The sequence below is a fragment of the Schistocerca serialis genome, chromosome 6 (genome assembly GCF_023864345.2).
Source record: "Schistocerca serialis cubense isolate TAMUIC-IGC-003099 chromosome 6, iqSchSeri2.2, whole genome shotgun sequence".
NCBI lineage: Eukaryota > Metazoa > Arthropoda > Insecta > Orthoptera > Acrididae > Schistocerca > Schistocerca serialis.
This window is the reverse complement of record NC_064643.1, coordinates 748073511-748098836: the sequence shown is the minus strand read 5'-3', so window position 1 is coordinate 748098836 and position 25326 is coordinate 748073511. Positions and strand designations below refer to the sequence as shown.

Here is a 25326-nt window from a genome sequence, read left to right as displayed (position 1 = left end):
TAACATGCAGGTCGATACCTTTGACGATGTGCGGTGGTGTTACCGGGCGGCTGCCGCTGGGTGCCGGTGTTGATTTCTCGATCAGCGTCAACATACCTGTAACAGGTTCATCATCGTTTTGTGTCCGATAGGTCATGTATCAGATGCACAGTGTAGGGTAATGTTGGAGGTTTGTTTGCGCGTCAGAGTGCGAGCTTGTCGGTCTCCCTGCTGTATCCTGTTGGTCGGCTTTAATAGCAGCTGACATATCCAGTCAACGTTGTTGCTATGTAGGGTCTTGCCGACGTTGTCGCTTGTGGGTGTATGTTAGCTTGCCATAGTTGGTTATGCCCTAGCTTGTAATGTCTTTGCCCGCTTCTGCTTTCACATATGGTTGTGATCACAGTTCCCCAGAGTGAGGATGAAAGGATTGTTAGAGTGTCTCGAGTTCCTGTATAGTCGTGTGGCGTGTTTATTGAATACTTCCTTGAGGGTTTCAAGGCGGTTCAAAAAATGTTCAAATGTGTGTGAAATCTTATGGGACTTAACTGCTAAGGTCATCAGTCCCTAAGCTTACACACTACTTAACCTAAATTATCATAAGGACAAACACAAAAATCCATGCCCGACGGAGGACTCGAACCTCCGCCGGAACCAGCCGCACAGTCCATGACTGCAGCGCCTGAGACCGCTCGGCTAATCCCGCGCGGCTTCAAGGCGGTATTCATTGTGAAGATCCACGGTGCGTGTGTAGCGTGGAGCGTTGCTAGTGATGCCCAGCACTTTGTTCTGTATGATCTGCAGGCGGCTCAGGCGTATAGGAGCTGCGTATTCCCAGACGGGAGCTGCGTACATCAAAGGTCTAATCAGTGTCATGTACATGGACGTCGACACCCTCCTATTCAGTGTGCTTTCCCTGTTGAGCATTGGGTAGAGTTGTTTGAGCCTCGTGGGCGCTATGTTGACAACGTATTCAATGTGGTCCCTCCCATAAGTTTCCGGTCCAGCCAGACACAGATATCTGAGTTTCTCTCGGAAACGTATTGGGCATGTATGTAGCGTTACCTGTCGACAGTTTTGATGTTGGCGCAGTAATTTCGGTCTGCGTGTGGACAGAACTGCTTCGCACTTGTCGACGTTTACTTTAATACGCCATCGTCCCAAAAGGTCTTAGAGAGAGACCATTGTCAGTTTACTTTCGCATATGTCAGTGTCACACTCCCATGATCACGCCACATGAAGGTCCGAAACTGGACGGTTGCAAAAGCATAAACAACCTTTGCTGCTTCACATTACTTTCGGACTTCGTCGAATGGTTTTTAAAGATCCCTAGAGGTACCACCCTCTTTACCAGAACATTTAATTGCGGGCGCATCATATTCACGGGGTTTATAGCCCCTCAGTGCTCTTAGAGAAGCGTTGAATTGAACAGGGAGTGCCGTCCGTAGTGGCAGAGCGGTTCTAGGCGGTGCAGACTGGAACCGCGCGACCGCTACGGTCGCAGGTTCGAAACCTGCCTCGGGCATGGATGTGTGTGATGTCCTAAGGTTAGTTAGGTTTAAGTAGCTCTAAGTTCTAGGGGACTGATGAGCTCAGAAGTTAAGTCCCATAGTGCTCAGAGCCATTTTGAACAGGGAGTATCAGCAGAGTGGAAGGTTGTCAAGAAACTAGCCTTGTTGCCCATCGCATTGCGACCTATCGTTTTGACTGCGAAATGTGTGGGAATCAAGACCCCAAAGGAAGGAGTGGTTTCATTGACGCCCTTTATGCCACTGCCTGAGGCCTTTTAATGTCGCTTCTGGCCGGCGGTGTCCCTGTAATGTTTTCCTCAGGACAGAATATGAGTGAGTGGGGGTGTGACGACCTTCTCATCGTGTAACACGCCCACTGCGGCGCTGCCCAGAACTGTGGTAAAATTTGGTGCCAGAGTGACATCATTATGTTTAAGCATCGCAGAGTGCGAGGGTGATGTTGCAGGACGCCACGCTTTTGCACAGTACAAAGAAAGGTTGTAGGAGCCTGTGAACCCAATTTCACACTTCTGCGTCGCAGCGGGAGACACAGTTACGGGGTTCCGAAAAGATGACCCTTTTAATTGTGTTGCGCAGAGTAAAACACAAAAATGTCTTTGGACGTTGCAGCGTCCACCGACGGCGTTTATGCAACCACCAGGGATCTCTTTTGCTTTGACGAGCTCTCTAGTCTTCTACTCAGCTGCTGTTATATTTTGACAGAGCGTAGATGGGCCACGAGGAGAATTTTTCTTCAAATATGCACAGGAAACACTATTATTTCTGCCTCTTAACACACTACAAATCAACAAATAGAGACAGGCTGTGACATTATGCAGGCCACTCCTCGAAAATATTAAAACAATAATTATATCCATATTCACGCTGTTAATTTAATATATGATTTGGAAAGCACATTTTATTACGAGAAATTTCTAATACCTCTACCATGTTGAAAAATCTTTCCTTAGAAGCTATGTGTCCTATGTACGTCATAGAAATGTATTCGAAATCGGCACCCCATGCAAATACCTGCACATAACAGTTTGTTTGTATATGAAATGGAACTATGACGTAGGACCAGTCGGAGGTAAAGCAGATTGTAAGACATCGGTTCTGAGATAAATGTGGGATCTTGAACTCAGTCATACCATTGGTTCAGCCCAATCACGCGCGGTAGCAGAAAGAGTATTTCCACTATAGCTCTAATTTAAGGTGGCACTATACACCCTAGCAAAATGTAATTATACACTTGCCTGACAGGATGGCACCAGAACAGATATGACAACACAGTAAGATATGATCAATAATGTTTACTAATTGTTAAGATACACAGTTTACTTAACTTTGGTAACAGTTTGATGCATGGCACTTCATGTCCTCTATCTGATACAATGATACTACACTAGAGATAGACAAACTGGTGCACCTTCCTAGTGTCGTGTAGGGCCCCCGCGAGCACGCAGAACTGCCGAAACACGACGTGGTATTGACTCAAATAATGTCTGAAGTAGTGCTGGAGGAACTGACACCATGAAGTCTGCAGGGCTGTCCATAAATCTGTAATAGTACGAGGTCAACAGCACGTTGCAAGGCATTCCAGATATGCTCAATAATGTTCATGACGGGGGAGTTCGGTGGCCAGCGGAAGTGTTTAAACTCAGAAGAGTGTTCCTGGAGCCACTCCGTGGCAATTCTGGATGAGTGGGGTATTGCATTGTCCTGCTGGAATTGCTCAAGTCCGTCGGAATGCACAATGGACATGAATGGAAGCAGGTAATCAGATACGATGCTAACGCAGGTGTCATTTGTCAGAGCAGACGTGTCAGTGGTCGCATATCACTCTAACTGCACACGCCCCTCACCGCTACAGAGCCTCAAACAGGTTTAGCAGTCCCTGGCTGACACGCAGGGTCCATGGACTCATGCGGTTGTCTCCATACCTGTACACGTCCATCTGATTGATACAATTTGAAACGAGATTAGTCCGACCAGGCAACATGTTCCCAGTCGTCAACAAACAGTCCAGTGTCAGTAATGACGGGCCCAGACAAGGCGTAAAGCTTTGTGTCGTGGAGTCATCAAGGCTGCACTAGTGGGCCTTCGGCTCCCGAAACCCGTATCGATGATATTTCGGTAAATGGTTCGCACGCTGACTCTAGTTGATGGTCCGGTAAAGAAATCTGTAGCAATTTGCGGAAGGGTTGCAATTCTGTCACATTGAACGATTCTCTTCAGTCGTCATTGGTCCCATTCTTGTAGGATCTTTTTCCAGTCGCAGCTATGTTGGAGATTTGATGTTTTACCGGATTCCTGACATTCACGGTACACTCGTGAAACACGGGGAAACGGGGAAATGTCCACTTCATCGCTACCTCGGAGATGCTGTGTCTCATCTTGATAACCTACTATCGCAGCAGCAGTAACCGATCTAACAAGTGTGTCACGCCCTTGTTGTCTTATACAGGTGTTGACGACCACAGCGCCGTATTCTGCCTCTTTACATATCTCTGAATACGCATGCCTACACCAGTTTCTTTGGTGCTTCAGTGTAAATGACGTTGCTGTCATATGGCAGTGTGATGCAGTCCATACAACTGATGAAAGTATTACAAAGATACTCATAGTAGACTGTTGCTATTGCTCTGTAAAAAGCTACCACTAAGTTGGAGCTGTAGTCTTCTGTACAGGACTACTGGAAATGTTCTTTGTAGCGTATCTTACAAGAAAGATTAAGGAAAGGCAAACCTACGTTTCTAGCATCTGTAGACTTAGAGAAAGCTTTTGACAATGTTGACTGGAATACTCTCTTTCAAATTCTGAAGGTGGCAGGGGTAAAATACAGGGTGCGAAAGGCTATTTAATATTTGTACAGAAACCAGATGGCAGTTATATGAGTTGAGGGGCATGAAAGGGAAGCAGTGGTTGGGAAGGGAGTGAGACTGGGTTGTAGCCTGTCTCCGATGCTATTCAATCTGTATATTGAGCAAGCAGTAAAGGAAACAAAACAAAAGTTCGGAGTAGGTATTAAAATCCATGGAGAAGAAATAAAAACTTTGAGGTTCGCCGATGACATTGTAATTCTCTCAGAAACAGCAAAGGACTTGGAAGAGCAGTTGAATGGAATGGACAATGTCTTGAAAGGAGGGTATGAGATGAACATCAAAAAAACAAAACGAGGATAATGGAATGTTATCGAATTAAGTCGGGTGATGCTGCGGGAATTAGATTAGGAAATGAAACACTTAAAGTAGTAAAGGAGTTTTTGTATTTGGGGAGCAAAATAACTGATGATGGTCGAAGTAGAGAGGATGTAAAATGTAGGCTGGCAATGGCAAGGAAAGCGTTTCTGAAGAAGAGAAATTTGTTAACATCGAGTATAGATTTAAGAGTCAGGAAGTCGTTTCTGAAAGTATTTGTATGGTGTAGCCAGGTGTGGAACTGAAACATGGACGATAAATAGTTTGGACAAGAAGAGAATAGAAGCAATGGAAATGTGGTGCTACAGAAGAATGCTGAAGATTAGATGGGTAGATCACATAACTAATGAGGAAGTATTGAATAGGATTGGGGAGAAGAGAAGTTTGTGGCACAACTTGACCAGAAGAAGGGATCGGTTGGTAGGACATGTTGTGAGGCATCAAGGGATCACCAATTTAGTACTGGAGGGCAGCGTGGAGGGTAAAAATCGTAGAGGGAGACCAAGAGATGAATACACTAAGCAGATTCAGAAGGATGTAGGCTGCAGTAGGTACTGGGAGATGAAGAAGCTTGCACAGGATAGAGTAGCGTGGAGAGCTGCATCAAACCAGTCTCAGGACTGAAGACCGCAACAGCAACAAACAACAGCGTAATTCCAGAAAATATGGCGGAGCTGTGATGGAACTGGTGCGAACAATAGGAACTGTGGCGGAGGTGCGACTGGACTGGAGTGAACAGCAGAAACTGTGACGGAGAATTGCAGGAATTCCTGGCACAGTATTCCTGAGAGAGTGCCGACAGCGCGTCGTTTCTTGTGTATGTTGGCGGAAGCATTCTAGGCAAAAGCGAAGTAGTGCGCTGTTGACTGTGCTCTTCTGGCGGCTGGTATCACCATTGGCGGATGAATCCGACGCGCAGGTGGACGTGAGGCGGAAGCAGAAGCTAGTCCCGATTAGCGAGCTCCACCTGGAGTCAGCTGGTCGAAGCTGGGAGGCGGCTGGCGAGTTGTGCCTGTGTGGTGGTGGCCTCTCGTGGTAGTGCTGTGTACTTCTTGAGCCATGTACACGCTCTACTGATGCCTGCGCCTGTTACTCCCCACGTATGCCAGGGAGTAGATGCCCGTCACGCTGGGGCATCGGGACTCCCGGCAACGGCCATCCTGCCAGGTGGCCTTTGCCGCGGCTGCGCGATGCCCGTGGGGTGGGCCTCTGGTCAGAGTGGGTGCCACCAGGGTGGATGACACGCTATGGTGCGTACCACGTCATCACTTGCTGGTGCCCAAACGCCAGCAGTCTCTAAGCGTTCCAAGTCTCAGTACAGTAATGTAGTCGGTCTACAAAGGAGATTTGCTTACAAAACACTCGTGCTACCCATTCTAGAATACGGCAGTAGTGTGTGGGATCCATAACAGAAATGACCAACAGGGGATATTCAACATATACAGCGAAGGACAACACAGTCACAGGTTTGTTTCACCTGTGGGGCAGCATCATGGGTATGCTGAAAGAACCGAACTGGCACATACTTCAACAACCCCCTACGTATTTCTCTCGTAGGGGTCATGAAGGCAAGACTGGACGAATTATAATGCGCGCAGAGCCGTCGCTATAAACTATAAACTTGGGGTAATAACTGAATATCTAATTTTGTCTTTGTTTCACACTGAAATACTGATATCATCCAGAAGTGACGATGCAGGGAAATCAACTTGTGACCTTTCGCTCTCGCTGTTGCCGCGCCCGTCTCCTTCACCTACCCCATCCTCGCTGGGGACGGTGGGACAGATTTCTGTCACAGCCTCATCCCATCAGTCATAATCTCCCACTCCTTCACCTTCATTAGGAATTTCAATCTTTGTTCGAATTCTGCGTTTATAACTGCAAGTACCAGGACTAAAGAACCGAAAGTCGATTGTTTCATAAACCAGTTCTTTAAAGGATTGTGACAGCCAGCTCAATTTGGAGACGAAAAGAACCGGTGTAATTTAAACTCGATTGTTTCAGCAATAACTGCCACCCCTACTGCTAGTATGTGACGTCGCGTACGTGGTGAGTGCTTCGGTACGAAGATTGTTGCTGATTTCTTTATGCTGTGTCCTAGTAAGTCCGCAAATTTGGAAATTTTGTTTTCCGCAAAGCTACAGCTGAAACCGCAAGTAGAGGAAGGCCTTGACTGAGATAAGCAAGAGCACTTAAGTGGTTCAAGTGATGTCAAGATGTCCATGTGTCTGAGAAGCATGATGAAAACGCGAGCTAATCATCATGTGCAACTTCGAAAATATATTCCAAAGTAATCACAAGACAGACGGAAAACAGTCTATTATGTTTATGAAATCGTTGGAATTTCACATAGGGTATGTTAACGTATTGTAGCTGAAGGACTTAGCCATGAGATGAATTTCATTCCTCGTCTTTGGAACGCCGACTAACGAGACCGTAAGGTTTAGATATGCACTGAATTACAAAAAGTAGTTGACCCAGATTTCCTATCCAGGTTCGTAACTATCGAGGAATCTTAGGTGAAACAAAACGACGACCGTTGCAGTGGAAAACACCATCTCCGCGATCCAAAAAACAACGTGCCAATTTCGCAGCAACGTATAGTCAATGCTAATGAATTGCTAATGATTTATCTTTTAGATTAATGGAATTGTCCGTCAGGAATTTATTCCGTGTGGTCAGACAGTCACAGGAAAGTTCTAATCCAATGTTTTCAGGAGATTCTGTGGTAGATATTAGACGCAAACGCTCAGAGAGAGAGAAGAACAAAAACTGTCCGCTGTATCATGAAAATGTACCTGCACACATCTCGCTCATCGCTATGGAATTCCTGGATTAGAAGAACATAACTATACCCCATCTACCACACTCTCTTGGTCTTAGCCACGTATGATTTCTTGTCTTCCCGAAAATGAAACTGAATTTAAAAAGGCGGAGTTTTGACACCATAGACGAGTTGCGTTGTTTTGGAAATCCGCCTTATGCAAATACATGACACAAAAGAATCCCAAAGCACCCAGCCTCAATAGTTTACCAAAGATACACAAAAATAACCGTCCAATCAAGCCCGTAATCAATTTCAAAAACTGCACCATCTTACCACCTAGCTAGACACCTAAACACATTACTACAGAAATTATATACTTTAACAAACAACAGAAACCTAAAAAATACCAGTGCACTGATAGAAAAGATAAAAGATATAAACATATCATCAACAGCAACCCAGGTATCTTTCGACATCACATCCATGTACACAAGTGCCAGTAGAAGAAACAATCAGCGTTTTAATATCAAGGGGACATAACAAGCGCACAGATAGATGAAACAGAATATTATAACAGAACTATTTCACTTTCAAGGAGATCTATGTACAAAAAGATGGCCTACCAATGGGCTCAGCTATCAGTGGTCTACTTGAAAACATATTTCTAAACCTCACTAAAAACAAAATATTCACTGAAATCATACATCCAAAATAGTTCAAGATTATATACTGGTACCGATATGTGGATGGCATCATTTGCTTGCTTGATGAAACACACACGAATAAAACAATTACACAGTTGCACAAATACAGTTCACCCCAAAATGAAATTCACCGTTGAGACAGAAGAGGAAATGAAACTTAATTTCTTAGACATCACTATACACAGAACCAACAACAAACATAATTTTGAGGAAACCTACAGCCACAAGTACAACCATTCACATAAACTCTAACAGCCCTCAAGCACACAAACTCTCACGTTTCAGACACATACTACACAGGCTCAACAGAACTCCATTGGACAAACTCAGCTACACGCAGGAACTAAACACAATATAACAAATAGCCAGAGAGAATGGGTACAACACACAAATGATAAACAAACTGAACAGCAAAATTAAAAATCAAATTAAAAGAGAACACACCACGAACATGAAGAAATTACCAGCCACAACAGAGAACCAAGTACACAAACTCCAGACAAACACAGGGTACCAGGAACACCCTGTAAAGAGTACTGCATGGCAGACACTAACATACAGTAACAAAGACGTACACAGGATGGGAAACATACTGAAGAAGCAAGGACTACAAATATCATTCCGCACGAATAACACAGTACACAAAAATCTAAACACTAAGAACTCCTAAGCAGACCAATTCTCCAAAACTGGAATATATCAGTTAACTTACAGTTAATGCCGGTCGGTCTACATAGGCCAAACATGAAGAAATTTCAGAACGAGGTACTCTGAAAACCTCAGAGCCCTAAGAAGTGATTGTACACACTCCACTTTTGCAGATTATCTGATACCAGAGAACCATCACCCAAATAACATGGAGACTGATCTTAAGATTCTCAGAGAAAGCAACAGTTTCTATCAAAAACTCGCAATAGAGAACAACCACATACAAAAAGCAATAATGCAAGGGGAGAATGTCCTGAATGAAAATACAACATTGTGCAACAAAAACACTGTTCGGAAGACTCAAAGACTTATATAAAGGCACTTCCCCCACATAAAACACAATACTCAAACAGCCTATATAAAAATAAAAATAATAAATGTTTTTCGGTTCCATTCCCACCCCTCATTCCAGCTCTCTCTCTCTCTCTCTCTCTCTCTCTCTCTCTCTCTCTCTCTCTCTCACTCTTTCTCTCTCTCTCTCTCTCTCTCATAACATAACATCTCTCCCTGATAATGGAGTCAGAAGTTCCTGCTCAGATCACGTCTGTTGTGTAAGTGCATGTGAGGTGAACTAGTGATCGAAAATTGCGAGAACAACTATGTGGAAACAGTGCACTGAATAGCTGTTGCTCGATACAACAACCAGACACGCAACAGGACGACAAAATGTACGTGCAGAAACGCACATAACCTCCACCCACGGAAAAGTTCTTGATAAATAAGCATTAATTTTCTTCATGGCTAGTTTTGCAGATGACAAGCGATGTAATTTTAAGGTGAGCGTCTAAACAAAACAAAGAAAATTGCACATATTGTAATTCTTAGGCCTACAGCAGTTAAATTATTATAAAATCTGATATTGTACTTTACAGAAATAAGTATTTGACACACAGAAGATGACACTTAGGTGTCGAAACATGTCTGGGTAAATACAAAAATAATCTATTTGTGTTTGCATGGGGATGATTTCCAAAACAACCCAATTGTAAATCTCAAACACGGAAGAACATCAAGAGGAGCTTCGAACATTTGTAAAATGAGTACCATAGACGAGATTGAAGCGGAACTGAAACTGATTTTGAATACATTTGAGTCAGCAGACTTCTAGCACTGCTTCTTACTGAGCGTGTTCCGTACAAGCACAAGGAGACTCCTTGGAAGGTGGAAATTAGGGTGCAACGTAACTTTTCTGATATCTACGAGGGCATTCTCGGAAATTTTTAGAAACACCTCGAATACATAACTGCATCTTCAGCAAGAAGTTTGATGTTGCTATTACTCCAGTCTGCCAAGTCATAAATACTTGTATAAAACATAAATAGTAAGTGTCATGACACACTCCCTTGGGGCACGTATCAAAACATTAGGGAGACCGGAAACTAATGTCGTTTCTTTTTTTACATTAAATTTGAACTGATAAGCTATTAACAAGTTCTTATTTTTAATCATTGGTGTAATCACCCTCATTATCAACAATCTATTGCCATCTGTTGTGCAAATTTTCAATGCCGGATCCACAAAAACCCACTGGTTTCTGAACAAAGTATATATTGGACATCGACCCCATTTATAAATTTTTTGCCACATAGAAAATGTTGTAGCGATCGGAATAAATGGAAATCTGATGCAGTGACGGGAGAGTATAGTGGGGGAGGCAATATCTCCCATACCATCTCATAAACTTTTCCAGGTTTCGTCTTGCATTATTGTTACAGGATAACACCTTGCAAATACTCCACGAAACACACAAAAGCGCTTTTTTGGGGTGTAAAACTTGCTTGCTTGTACTTCTTGGAGACTCATTTGGAGAGAGGCACTGCCTTTTGCATTTTGAATTACCATAGAGGACCTATGTGTCATCTCCAGTGATCAAGCAATCAAAAAGCGCTTCTGTGTTGTGCCGCAATAAGTTCCATGTTGTGCCTCCATTAGCTTTCTTTACCTTTACCAATCTGCGAAAAGTGTTCTTGGATGGTGTTAAGAGCGTTTGTCAGTTCCTCAGAGACCATGACTGCGGTTCCCTTGACGCTGCATCACAAACAGGAGCGCCTGCGATGGTGTACTCAACGACGAACCTAGATGCACGAATGGCCAAACGTCATTTTTTCGGATGAATCCAGGTTTGTTTACAGCATCACGATGGTCGCATCCGTGTTTGGCGATATCGCGGTGAACGCACTTGGAAGCGTGTATTCGTCATCGTCATACTGGCATATCACCCGGCGTGATGGTATGGGGTGCCATTGGTTACACGTCTCGGTCTCCTCTTGTTCGCACTGACGGCACTTTGGACAGTGGACGTTACATTTCAGATGTGTTACGACCCGTGGCTCTACCCTTCATTCTATCCCTGCGAAACCCTACATTTCAGCAGGATAATGCACGACCGCATGTTGCAGGTCCTGTACGGGCCTTACTGGATACAGAAAATGTTCGACTGCTGCCCTGGCCAGCACATTCTCCAGATCTTTCACCAACTGAAAACGTCTGGTCAATGGTGGCCGAGCAACTGACTCGTCACAATACGCCAGTCTCTACTCTCGATGAACTGTGGTCTCGTGTTGAAGCTGCATGGGCAGCTGTACCTGTACACTCAATGCCCAGGCGTATCGAGGCCGTTATTACGGCCAGAGGTGGTTGTTCTGGGTACTGATTTCTCAGGATCTATGCACGCAAATTGCGTGGAAATGTAATCACATGTCAGTTCTGGTATAATATATTTGTCCAATGAGTACCCGCTTATCATCTGCATTTCTTCTTGGTGTAGCAATTTTAATGGCCAGTAGTGTATATCTGTTGAACGAGGTAAGACCGCGCAGCTACGGACCGAGGCTAACTGCGGATGGCGCGTTCTGCTGCCAGCAGGTGGCGGGGATCCCCGCGGTCAGCATGGGGGAAGACGGCGCCGCCACAGCAGGCGGGCGCGCGCGGAGGCTGCTGAGGACACCCAAGTGTGCGCGCTGCCGCAACCACGGCGTCATCTCCAGCCTGAAGGGCCACAAGCGGCTGTGCCGCTGGCGCGAGTGCGCATGCGCTTCCTGCCAGCTCGTGGTCGAGAGGCAGCGCGTCATGGCGGCGCAGGTCGCTCTCCGCAGGTCAGTCAGACGTCGCTCATCTCAACTACACTGCTGGCTGTCGAAACTGCAAACGTCGAGGAGGACAGCAAATAACGAAATTTTATAGGAGGAAATACGTGATTAAATACATCTAAATGATTACTCTGCAATTCACATTTAAGTGCTTGGCAGAGGGTTCATCGAACCACAATCATACTATCTCCCTACCATTCCACTCCCGAACAGCGCGCGGGAAAAACGAACACCTAAACCTTTCTGTTCGAGCTGTGATTTCTCTTATTTAATTTTAATGATCATTCCTAATTATGTAGGTTGCGCTCAACCAAATATTTTCTCATTCGGAAGAGAAAGTTGGTGACTGAAACTTAGTAAATAGATCTCGCCGCGACGAAAAACGTCTTTGCTTTAATGACTTCCATCCCAACTCGCGTATCATATCTGCCACACTCTCTCTCCTATTACGTCACAATACAAAACGAGCTGCCCTTTTTTGCACCCTTTCGATGTCCTCCGTCAATCCCACCTGTTAAGGACCCCACACCGTGCAGCAATATTCTAACAGAGGACGAACGAGTGTAGTGTAAGCTGTCTCTTTAGTGGACTTGTTGCATCTTCTAAGTGCCCTGCCAATAAAACGCAACATTTGGCTCGCCTTCCCCACAGTATTATCTATGTGGTCTTTCCAACTGAAGTTGTTCGCAATTTTAACACCCAGGTACTTAGTTGAATTGACAGCCTTGAGAATTGTACTATTTATCAAGTAATCGAATTCCAACGGATTTCTTTTGGAACTCGTGTGGATCACCTCACACTTTTCGTTATTTAGCGTCAACTGCCACCTGCCACGCCATACAGCAATATTTTTCTAATTCGCTTTGCAACTTATACTGGTCTTCGGATGACCTTAATAGACGGTAACTTACAGCATCATCTGCGAACAACCTAAGAGAACTGTTCAGATTGTCACCCAGGTCATTTATATAGATCAGGAACAGCAGAGGTCCCAGGACGCTTCCCTGGGGAACACCTGATATCACTTCAATTTTACTCGATGATTTGACGTCTATTACTACGAACTGCGACCTTCCTGACAGGAAATCACGAATCCAGTCACACAACTGAGACGATACCCCATAGGCCCGCAGCTTAATTAGAAGTCGATTGTGAGGAACTGTGTCAAACGCTTTCCGGAAATCTACAAAAACGGAATCAACTTGAGATCCCCTGTCGATAGCGGCCATTACTTCGTGCGAATAAAGAGCTAGCTGCGTTGCACAAGAACGATGTTTTCTGAAACCATGCTAATTACGTATCAATAGATCGTTCCCTTCGAGGTGATTCATGCGAAATTTAGTACTCAGAGCGGTCGTCATTGGCAACAGTGGCTCTAACCTGGCTGGGTCCTTGTTTTTATTCTTATTACTATTACTTAATCGGCGCAGACCACTGTTACATGATCCGCAGGACAGGACAGATAGAATAATTTGTGGAAAGAGTTTAATGGTTCAAATGGCTCTGAGCACTATGGGACTTAACATCTATGGTCATCAGTCGCCTAGAACTTGGAACTACTTAAACCTAACTAACCTAAGGACATCACACAACACCCAGCCACCACGAGGCGGAGAAAATCCCTGACCCCTCCGGGAATCGAACCGGGAACCCGGGCGTGGGAAGCGAGAACGCTACCGCACGACCACGAGATGCGGGCTTGGTTGTGGAAAGAGGCCAAAATAAGGGGCTGTCAGTTACACTCCAACATACAACTTTATTCTTTGATCAAACATTACAAGAGCCAAAAAACAAAAAAAAATTAAACACACAGCTTTAATCTTTGGGATTTAATTACCGACTGAAAGTGACTTTACTTTAAAAACGGCTGAAGGCCAATAACTTAAAATGCAAGCATAATCAGAAATTTAAAAGGCAAGCCTTATCTCAAAAACAGTTCTTTAGTTAGGCTGAAGTAAACAAGTTAAATTCAAATCAGCTGAAGGCCAAACACTTAAAACTCCAAAACATTATTTTTTTTTTTTAATACCAAAGTCCTTACGTGAAACAGTTCTTTAATTTAGGCTGAAAGCCTTAAGAACAAACAACTGAAACTTAAACCGGCTGAAGGCCGACGACTTAAAAATTCTAAAAAATTTTGAAATGCCAAAAGGCTTATGTGAAACGGTGCTTTCAGCTAGGCTGAAGGCCTTAAGGACAAAACAACTCTAATTTAAAACACAAAACCGACTAGAAGCCACACAAGTAACAACAACAAGAACAAATTTTAAAATAATAAGGCAGTAGCCGGCCGCGGTGGTCTAGCGGTTCTGGCGCTGCAGTCCGGAACCGCGGGACTGCTACGGTCGCAGGTTCGAATCCTGCCTCGGGCATGGGTGTGTGTGATGTCCTTAGGTTAGTTAGGTTTAAGTAGTTCTAAGTTCTAGGGGACTTATGACCTACGATGTTGAGTCCCATAGTGCTCAGAGCCATTTGAACCATTTTTTGAATAAGGCAGTACACACAAGGGCGCTCAAATGTTCGAGGGTCGGCCTGTAATTCAAACACTAACGCTCGCTTAGGTGAGACAGGCAGTAGGGCCAACGATTTACAATCCCACGACAACCCAAACCGACCGACTGTCAACGGATCCACGGACAAGATAACATGTCCCAACAGCCGACAACGAAATCCGAACGACACAATCCGAACAGCGACTTAATCTTAAGTTAAACTTAACTTTCGTGTCCAGGATCGGTGAGCCACGGACCTCGTAGCAATGGGAACAGCAGAACACACTCAGGCAGCGCGTGGACGCAGCCCGCGGGCTCGGCCAAAACACGCGCCGAGGTTTCCTCGCTGCTCCACGCCAACCGACCGACTGCCCGCTGGTCCGTCCGCGACTGCTGCTCCGTCGCGACTGCACTGCTGGTGCGCCTCCCACTCACTTCCAGACACACGACGGCGGAAATACCGGCTCGGACCCGACCATGCAGAGGAAACACGCCCACTGGCCAACCGACATCCCTGCACCAGCAAAGGACCGACCCAAGTTCCACAAGATGGCAACTGAAGGGGCCCAGAAGCGGTCAGAGAGCCAGTTACACGTTGCCCGATGAGACTACCGACCGAACGATCAACCAACGGTCGTCCCCGTTCAAATCTCCTTTCGTCGGACAATGCATGTGTGTCGCCAGCGGTCGGGCGAGTACTGCCTGTCTGCGCCTCATCTGCGCTCCGTCCCCGACTTCACTGCTGGTGAGTTCTTTTCCAACTCACTGGTCGACACAGGACGATCGGGAAGTAAATGCAGTCCAGCAAAGATAATTCGGCAGGGCTTATATCGATAAGCGCTGCTGCTGCCGCTCACGGGCAGGCAAAGCAGCAGCTCAGTGACGCAAGTAATTGAAACTAACGTAACGAGGTGGCAGTACGGCAAAAACAGGATGTTATATAAGAGATGGCATGAACACGAGCCACGCACGGCTCACCCTCCAGTAATTATTTCAAGACACTGACAAAAAAAGTGAACCACCCAGAAGTTGTGATTGGATGCGTAGCTTCGTATGTGCACACATCATAGATGGGTATGTAAATGATTTAAGAGTTGCATTTCGCTGGTTGGGTACATGAGCGGCGTGAAAAGCATTAGACGTTGATGACCACAGTGGAGATGCTGCGTACCCGTTAGAGACAGCATTGTCAGCAGTTGAAAATTTAAAAGGGGTCTCATTAAGGGTCTTCATTGGTCGGCTAGTCGAATATCCAGATTTGCGGGACACCAGATGTGACAGAGGCTCGAGCTTGGACTGAATGGGAACTTGATGGCATTCATAGTTGTCCCCATGGTTCTGGTCAAACACGTCAGATCATGACAAGGGAGTACCGTCATATTGTGCACTAAGCACATTGTAACCACATCTGGGCCTGCAGTCCGAGAACAAATAATGCACCCCCTGCAACATTCTGTCATCCCTCACCACTGACTGGAGATGCAGCAGTCGGATTAGGGAATTTCCATCCAGCGTGTAGGCTGCCATTAACACCACAGTCGAAATACTTGAATTTGGAGTGATACTGTAATTGGGAAGCATGGACTGCTGGTGACTGGCATCACATGTTCAGCGAGGAATCATGGTCCTGCGATACCATGGATGACCATTGTCGGCGAATGTGGCAGCGATCTGGGGAGAGGTCTCATTCTTCCAATGTTTTAGACAGGCACAGCATGGCTTCATGCTGCGGGGATCTATCAAGTTAGACTTCAGGCTTCAAAAATGGTTCAAATGGCTCTGAGCACTATGGGACTTAACATGTGAGGGCATCAGTCCCATAGACTTAGAACTACTTAAACCTAACTAACCCAAGGACATCACACACATCCATGCCCGAGGCAGGATTCGAACCTGCGACCGTAGCAGTCGCGCGTTTACGGACTGAAGCGCCTAGAACTGCTCAGCCACCACAGCCGGCTAGTGTAAGAGGAAGGAAGATTAGAGTTTAACGATGTTGCGACAACAAGGTTATCAAGACGGAACAAAAGCTCGTATTGAGGAAGGATGGGGAAAGATATCGAACGTACCCTATCAAAGGAACCATCCTGGCATTTGCCTAAGGACATTTAGGGAAATCACAGAAAACCTAAGTCATGATGACCGGTCGCGTATAGAAGCCGTTGGCCTTCCCGAATGTGAGTCTCATGTCCTACCACTCCGCCACCTCGCTCCGAGTGCTTAGTGTAGCAGGTTGGAAACCGTACAATGCGGTATTCGACTGGGAGAAATTAGCACAGTGGTGTATGTGAACGGATTAAACAGTAAAGCATGCTACAACACTACCGAAATGTGGTGAAACGTGATAGGTAAACGCAGACATACTGTACAGACACGCATGGCATTGTAACCTCCCAATAGAAAATTCCGTAACCTACCAATAATACAATGTGACTAATCTCTCAATAAAATTGTGGCTCACTTACAACCTTTCAATAATTGACTGTGAATTTAAACTGGTAAATTTCGCAGGCAGAGCGTGAGCAATCCATCGAAATTACATCTACTCGAGCGCGCTAGCAATAAATTCCTTAGTCATGGACCTCTTACAGCCTGAGCTCAAAATTAGAGGAGGTAACGTAAAACAGGATCCAAAGAAAACTCTAAGTGAGCTAGATTATCACTAACCTTAACAGTCCCCTAGAACTTAGAACTACTTAAACCTAACTAACCTAAGGCATCACACACATCCATGCCCGAGGCAGGATTCGAATCTGTGACCGTAGCAACAGCGCGGTTCCGGACTGAAGCGCCTAGAACCGCTCGGCCGCAGCGGCCGGCTAGACTTCAGACCATCGATCGTTGTGATTGAGCGAACAGTGACAGCACAGCAATAAGTCACGGATACCCTGCGACTTCATGTGTTACCTCTCATACGGTAGGATCGTGCTGAAATTTTTTAACAATAAAATGCTCGTCCATACATAGCACATGTCTCTTAACAGTCTGTGTGCTGGTATGGTACTCCTCTGGCCATCAAGAACATGTGGGGGGCAGCTTGGATGTAAACTACATCCCAATGCCAGTATCTAGGGTTTCAAGGACTTGTTACAACAGTTAGGGTCGATCATACCCCAGAAGAGGATACAATGGCTTCTAGACATCCTTCCCACTTGGGTAGTGCATGCATCCAGGCTTAAGGGAACATAACAGAGCTCATACTGCCAAGTTCTGTGTAAATTTCACTCGATTTTGTAACCATTGAAATAACATCATATAACCTATCATCAGGCAGTGAAGATAAAAAATTGTATTCTAACTTTTCCTTTCCTAGTTGTTCTTTCGGAATGAAAGCCCTCCCGCTTGCTCTGTTATCACAACACTGAATGAGATAACAAATAAAGTTGAAGGTGTGGCGATAACGAATCAGAGGGCATCACGAAATGTAACAGCACCTCCTTAAACATCGACTGAGATAGCCCCGACCGTGTTCAACTATCTCATCCGGAAATTTTAACTGGAACCAGGAATACTCTACCTTTTTTAGTTAGACTGAACATTGCATTCACACATGCAAGTAATTACCCAAAAACTATAACAATACGGATTATCACCTATTAGCCCAAATCGAACATATAACCACTGGTAAAATATTCTCCTAAAGAAACTGGACAACTCATGACATGTTGCTGTCTACTGATGCAATGGCAATTGATGCATAGAGCGCAAAATAAATCGGCAGTGCACGACAACTCCTATGAGGTTAAAAGCAGAACAACAAAACATGCAAATTAGGTAAACACTTGCAGACTACATAAATAAGGAAAAAGTGACATTAAAAGCAAATGAAAAGAAACCAAAATTGTTTAACTCTTCTCAATAGTTCTACTTACTACTGTTTGCAAAAATGACTGTGTCCAAAGTTAATAGGTTCGCAAGGTTAATGTTGTTGTTGTGCTCTTCAGTCCTGAGACTGGTTTGATGCAGCTCTCCATGCTACTCTATCCTGTGCAAGCTGCTTCATCTCCCAGTACCTACTGCAACCTACATCCTTCTGAATCTGCTTGGTGTATTCACCTCTTGGTCTCCCTCTACGATCTTTACCCTCAGCGCTGCCCTCCAATCCTAAATTGGTGATCCCTTGATACCTAAGAACATGTCCTACCAATCGATCCCTTCTTCTAGTCAAGTTGTGCCACAAACTTCTCTTCTCCCCAATCCTATTCAATACCCCCTCGTTAGTTATGTGATCCACCTATCTAATCTTCAGCATTCTTCTGTAGCACCACATTTCGAAAGCTTCTATTCTCTTCTTGTCTAAGCTATTTATCGTCCATGTTTCACTTCCATACATGGCTACACTCCATACAAATACTTTCAGAAACGACTTCATGACATTTAAATCTATACTCGATGTTAACAAATTTCTCTTCTTCAGAAACGCTTTCCTTGTCATTGCCAGTCTAAATTTTATATCATCTCTTCTTCGACTATCATCAGTTATTTTGCTCCCCAAACAGCAAAACTCCTTTACTACTTTAAGTGTCTCATTTCCTAATCCAATACCTTCAGCATCTCCCGACTTCTTTCGATTACATTCCATTATCCTCGTTTTGCTTTTGTTGATGTTCATCTTATATCCTCCTTGCAAGACACTATCCATTCCGCTCAACTGCTCTTCCAAGTCCTTTACTGTCTCTGACGGAATTACAACGTCATCGGCGAACCTCAAAGTTTTTATTTCTTCTCCATGGATTTTAATACCTACTCCGAACTTTTCTTTTGTTTCCTTCACTGCTTGCTCAATATACAGATTGAATAACATCGGGGACAGGCTACAACCCTGTCTCACTCCCTTCCCAACCACTGCTTCCCATTCATGTCCCTCAACTCTTATAACTGCCATCTGGTTTCTGTACAAATTGTAAATAGCCTTTCGCTCCCTGTACTTTACCCCTACCACCTTCAGAATCTGAAAGAGACTATTCCAGTCAACATTGTCAAAAGCTTTCTCTAAGTCTACAAATGCTAGAAACGTAGGTTTGCCTTTCCTTAATCTAGCTTCTAAGATATGTCGTACGGTCAGTATTGCCTCACGTGTTCCAATATTTCTACGGAATCCAAACTGGTCTTCCCCGAGGTCGGCTTCTACTAGTTTTTCCATTCGTCTGTAAAAGATGCGCGTTAGTATTTTGCAGCTGTGACTCATTAAAATGATAGTTCGGTAATTTTCACATCTGTCAACACCTGCTTTCTTTGGGAATGGAATTATTATATTCTTCTTGAAGTCTGAGGGTATTTCGCCTGTCTCATACATCTTGCTCACCAGATGGTAGAGTTTTGTTAGGACTGGCTCTCCCAAGGCTGTCAGTAGTTCTAATGGAATGTTATCTACTCCTGGGGCCTTGTTTCGACTCAGGTCCTTCAGTGCTATGTCAAACTCTTCACACAGTATGGTATCTCCCATTTTATCTTCATCTACATCCTCTTCCATTTCCATAATATTGTCCTCAAGTACATCGCCCTTGTATAGACCCTCTGTATACTCCTTCCACCTTTCTGCTTTTCCTTCTATGCTTAGAACTGAGTTTCCATCTGAGCTCTTGATATTCATTCAAGTGGTTCTCATTTCTCCAAAGGTCTCTTTAATTTTCCTGTAGGCAGTATCTATCTTACCACTAGTGAGATAAGCATCTACATCCTTACATTTAACCTCTAGCCATCCCTGCTTAGCCATTTTGCATTTCCTGTCGATCTCATTTTTGAGACGTTTGTATTCCTTTTTGTCTGCTTCATTTACTGCATTTTTATATTTTCTCCTTTCATCAATTAAATTCAATATTTCTTCTGTTACCCAAGGATTTCTACTACGCCTCGTCTTTTTACCTACTTGATCCTCTGCTGCCTTCACTTCTTCATCCCTCAAAGCTACCCATTCATCTTCTACTGTATTTCTTTCCCCCATTCCTGTCAATTGTTCCCTTATGCTCTCCCTGAAACTCTGTACAACCTCTTGTTTAGTCAGTTTATCAAGGTCCCATTTCCTTAAATTCCCCTCTTTTTGCAGTTTCTTCAGTTTTAACCTACAGTTCATAACCAATAGATTGTGGTCAGAGTCCACGTCTGCCCCTGGAAATGTCTTACAATTTAAAACTTGGTTCCTAAATCTCTGTCTTACCATTATATAATCTATCTGGAACCTGTCGGTATCTCCAGGCTTCTTCCATGTATACAACCTTCTTTTATGATTCTTGAGCCAAGTGTTAGCTATGATTAAGTTGTGCTCTGTGCAAAAATTCTAACAGACGGCTTCCTCTTTCATTTCTTACCCCCAGTCTATATTCACCTACTACGTTTCCTTCTTTCCCTTGTCCTACTACCGAATTCCAGTCACCCATAACTATTAAATTTTCGTCTCCCTTCACTATCTGAATAATTTCTTTTATTTCATCATATATTTCTTCAATTTCTTCGTCATCAGCAGAGCTAGTTGGCATATAAACTTGTACTACTGTAGTAGGCATGGGCTTCGTGTCTATCTTGGCCACAATAATGCGTTCACTATGCTGTTTCTAGTAGCTTACCCGCATTCCTATTTTTTTATTTAATATTAAACCTACTCCTGCATTACCCCTATTTGACTTTGTATTTATAACCCTGTATTCGCCTGACCAAAAGTCTTGTTCCTCCTGCCACCGAACTTCACTAATTCCCACTATATCTAACTTTAACCTATCCATTTCCCTTTTTAAATTTTCTAACCTACCTGCCCGATTAAGGGATCTGATATTCCACTCTCCGATCCGTAGAACGCCAGTTTTCTTTCTCCTGATAACGACATCCTCTTGAGTAGTCCCCGCGCGGAGATCCGAATGGGGGACTATTTTACCTCCGGAATATTTTACCCAAGAGGACGCCATCATCATTAACCATACAGTAAAGCTGCATGCCATCGGGAAAAATTACGGCTGTAGTTTCCCCTTGCTTTCAGCCGTCCGCAGTACCAGCACAGAAAGGCCGTTTTGGTTAGTGTTACAAGGCCAGATTAGTCAGTCATCCAGACTGTTGCCCCTGCAACAACTGAAAAGGCTGCTGCCCCTCTTCAGGAACCACACGTTTGTCTGGCCTCTCAACAGATACCCCTCCGTTGTGGTTGCACCTACGGTACGGCTATCTGTATCGCTGTGGCACGCAAGCCTCCCCACCAACGGCAAGGTCCGTGGTTCATGGGGGGGGGGGGGGTTTAAAACTTGGTTTCATTCATTTTTTTCGTGACCGGAAGTTTATTATGGTTATGAAAGAAATGAATGAAACCAAGTTTTAACCACTTTTCTGAATGTTATTGAAATAAAGCTGAGTAGTATTACAATATGACAGTTTACAATCACGTAAAATGAATGACCAAGAAACCTATTGTTTTTACACACATCAAAAAAGTTTTTGCATCACCCCAGTTCCCAGAACTCCTGAAGATAGACGTTGACTGTGAAGCTTGTCATAATTGTATCACAGACACGGTCCCTTTGATCGTTCAGAGATGTCACTAAACCTGCCCAAAGATGTAAACAACCAGCGCCTATTAGACGGAGGGGGTCCGACAGCCGATAAGTTCCAGCCATTCCACCAGGAAGGAGGTGCACGGCTCGTGTTGTCTGTAGTTCAACCGTGCCCAGACGTTCAATGCCGCGGTTCGATCGCGTCCGCATCGTTACTTTATGCCATGAAGGGCTCTGGACCGCTCTGGATTGGCATCATATTCTCTTCACCGATGAGTGTCGCAATGCCTTCAACCAGACAACCGTCGGAGACGTGTTTGGAGGCAACCCGGTCAGGCTGAACGCCTTAGACGCACTGTCCAGAGAGTGCAGCAAGGTGGAGGTTCCCTGCTGTTTTGGGGTGGCATTATGTGGGGCCGACGCACGCCGCTGGTCGTCATGGAAGGCGCCGTAATGGTTGTACGAGACGTGAATGCCATCCTCCGACCGATAGTGCAGCCATATCGGCAGCATATTGGTGAGGCATTCGTCTTCCTGGACAACAACTTCGTAGAAATAACCGTCCATCTGCCTCCGTATGAGTCCTAATTTCTCTTATCTTGGTTTTACGATCCTTACTCGGAATGTTCGGGGTAGGGGGGAGGCAGGGTAGTAGAATAGTTCTGAAGTCACAAATGGTGGTTCTCCAAACTTTCTCAACAGTGTTCCACGAAATCAGCGTCGTCTTCTCACCAGGAATCGCCATTTGAGTTAATGGAATATTTACGTATTATTCGCATGTCGATTGAACCTACCAGTAGCAAATTTAGCAGGGCGCCTCTGAATCGGTTCGACGTCTCCCTGTAGTCCGACCTGATGGAGATTCCAAACCCTCGAGCAGTATACAAGAATGGATTGCACAAGTGTTCTGTACGTGGTCTCTTTCACAGATGAATACACCGAAGTCGACCACTCCCCTTTCCTGCAACTGACATTACGTGCTCGTTCCATTTCACACCGCTCTGCATCGCTGCGGCTAGGGATTTAATCGACACGGCTGTCAAGCAGCACACCGCTAATAATGCATTCGAACATTGCAGGACTGTTTTTCCTGCTCCTCTCCGTTAACTCACATTTTTCTACATTTATGGCAAGCTTCCATTCATCACATCAAATAGAAATCCAGTTCAAGTCATCCTGTGTCCTACAGAAACTCAACTACGATACTTTCCCGTATAATACAGTGTTATCACAAACAGTCACAGACTGATGCTCATCCTATAATTCAGATCGTTGTACGTACAGGTAACAAGAGTGGTTTTACTTCCCTAGGGCACTCCTGGCAGTACCCTTCTCTCTAACAAACACCTGGCTTCCAGGACAACGTACTGGATTCTAGTACCTGAGAAGTCTTCGAGCCACTCGCGTCTGAGAACTTCACTACTATTGCCGACAGGTACAGCATGGTTCTTGTTGATGTAGATAGTGAGAGCCTCTGTCGTTGCGCTATATTTACTATTTATGAAGTCAGTGTTGGTGCAAATTACTCAAATAGCTTCGGAGCACCAATGAAATAGCCGTCTAGTGTGCCTGCCAATAACAGAAATAACTGCCAACTCAACTCACTTTTCCATATATTCGTCTGGGTCAGCATGCTTGACTCGTCAGCTTCTGAAGCAGCAGAATATCTTCCAGTTGCCCATTACTACAGCTAACAATGACCGTTTACGAAACCCGTTTGCTGTTGTAGTGCATGTACATCTGTATGCGTGGTAAGGCGAATGGTACGCCACATCTTTTCCAAAGACTCATGCTTTAGTTTACAGCACCATCATTGCCGAATTCAGGTCTGGCAGTGCATGTATGCTCATTTCATATGTTATGCACCCTCATATTGACACGTACCCTGGTTCTGTGCTATAGATTATCGTTAGATTAAAATTACTACAGCACTTACATCTCTGATAAAGTGGCAAATTGGTTAAGTTACTGTGATCACATGTAGAATGAGCAGAATAAAAATCCTCCTCTGCTTGTCCAGACAGGATTTGGAGGTTTCCCTAAATTACTGAAGACGAATGCTGTGACAGTTCTTTTGGAGAGAGCATGGCCAGTTCGTACCGGATCCTTGTTCTATCCAAGATTCCATTTCTAATGATCTCATCATCAATGGGATGTTAGATGCTAATCTTCCTTTCCTTCTTCTTATACGCTGCCCATCGATCAGTGCACGGCACAGATACTGAAGCCGATTACTTAGTACTACCTTCAGGCCCATCCTGGTACTGTGTAATACACACGGCTTGTACTAACAGAACGATGGGTGACTGCTTGTATCATACAACTCCATCAGTGCTTGGGTGGCAAACCTGCGCCATGACGTATGCGTGACACTCACCCGCTGGTAACTTGTGATCCAGGCTGGACGACGATTGTTTCGGTATGCAATCCATCAACGGTTCTGCGTGTCCTGAAGTAGACAAGTCCTTACTTAGAAGGACTCCGGAGGCATACGAGGTGTTTCAGAAAAGTAATGAGACTGCCAACACTGCGAGCGACCTGGCAACGCTGTGTTGTTCTACTTGTGTATTCAGGTGCGTTCATCCCTTCCAGATGCTCACTCCGAGTTTCAGCTCCGTGCAGTTATCCAGTGATTTTTGAGAGCGCCATCATTGAAGTCGTGTTTTTGCTGTGTGTTACGAAAGAAGTTTTTTACTTAAAATGTTTTCGCCCAACTAGTCTGTTAACATGTAACGCCGGAAATGCATATCCTTCTATTTCCATCTATTGTACTATAGATTTTTCCTTATTTTGTCGCCTGAAGATATGACATTTCTGTCTCTTTATACATTGCAATTGTTTTACTGTTTGTATATATATATTTATGCATTTATGTTGGTTTGTTTTGTGAATAATATTTGTATTTATACGCTGGGTCTGGCCTAGGGAAAACTATGCTATCGAACGAATACATCGATAGGTCGTGTGGAGAACCAAAGTGTTTAGGATCTTTGGTAGTGTTAACTCTGTCGCGTGGAGCGCGGGCAGAGCAGAGGAGTCTGGCTGGGGTGGTGCCGTGGAGCAGGTGTGTTGTGTGACGCTCCCGCGAGTTGCCGCGCTTTCGGGGTTTAGCGACATGTAATTGCGCTCGACTTGCTATGATAGTTTGTGACATGGTGTCGCGGACGGGAAGCATTAGCTGGCGCACATCAAGAGCCCGTTTCGTCTGGTGACCGTGTCGAGAAGAAGGCGCGCCAACATCCAGCTTCTGCAACAGCGACGGCCGACAATGAGTGACTGTCGCCACCTCCTCGATCGACGGCTTCAAACCTTCAATCAACCAACAAGGAAGACTGGAAGCACGTAAAGTTTTAGAACTGTATGGCAGACCCCAGCTTTTCAAACTGTTCCATTTTCGTAAC

The 25326-nt window shown here is 44.7% G+C and overlaps 1 protein-coding gene across 1 annotated transcript in view; it reads left to right on the top strand.

Moving 5' to 3' along the window:
- Nucleotides 1–25326, top strand: part of LOC126485064 (doublesex- and mab-3-related transcription factor 2) — a 108403-nt gene that overhangs the window by 23731 nt on the left and 59346 nt on the right. Inside the window, exon 2 of the mRNA XM_050108666.1 lies at nucleotides 11732–11964. Coding sequence (XP_049964623.1) covers nucleotides 11759–11964 — 206 coding nt within the window. The 5' untranslated portion in view covers nucleotides 11732–11758. The remainder of the gene's footprint in view (nucleotides 1–11731; nucleotides 11965–25326) is intronic.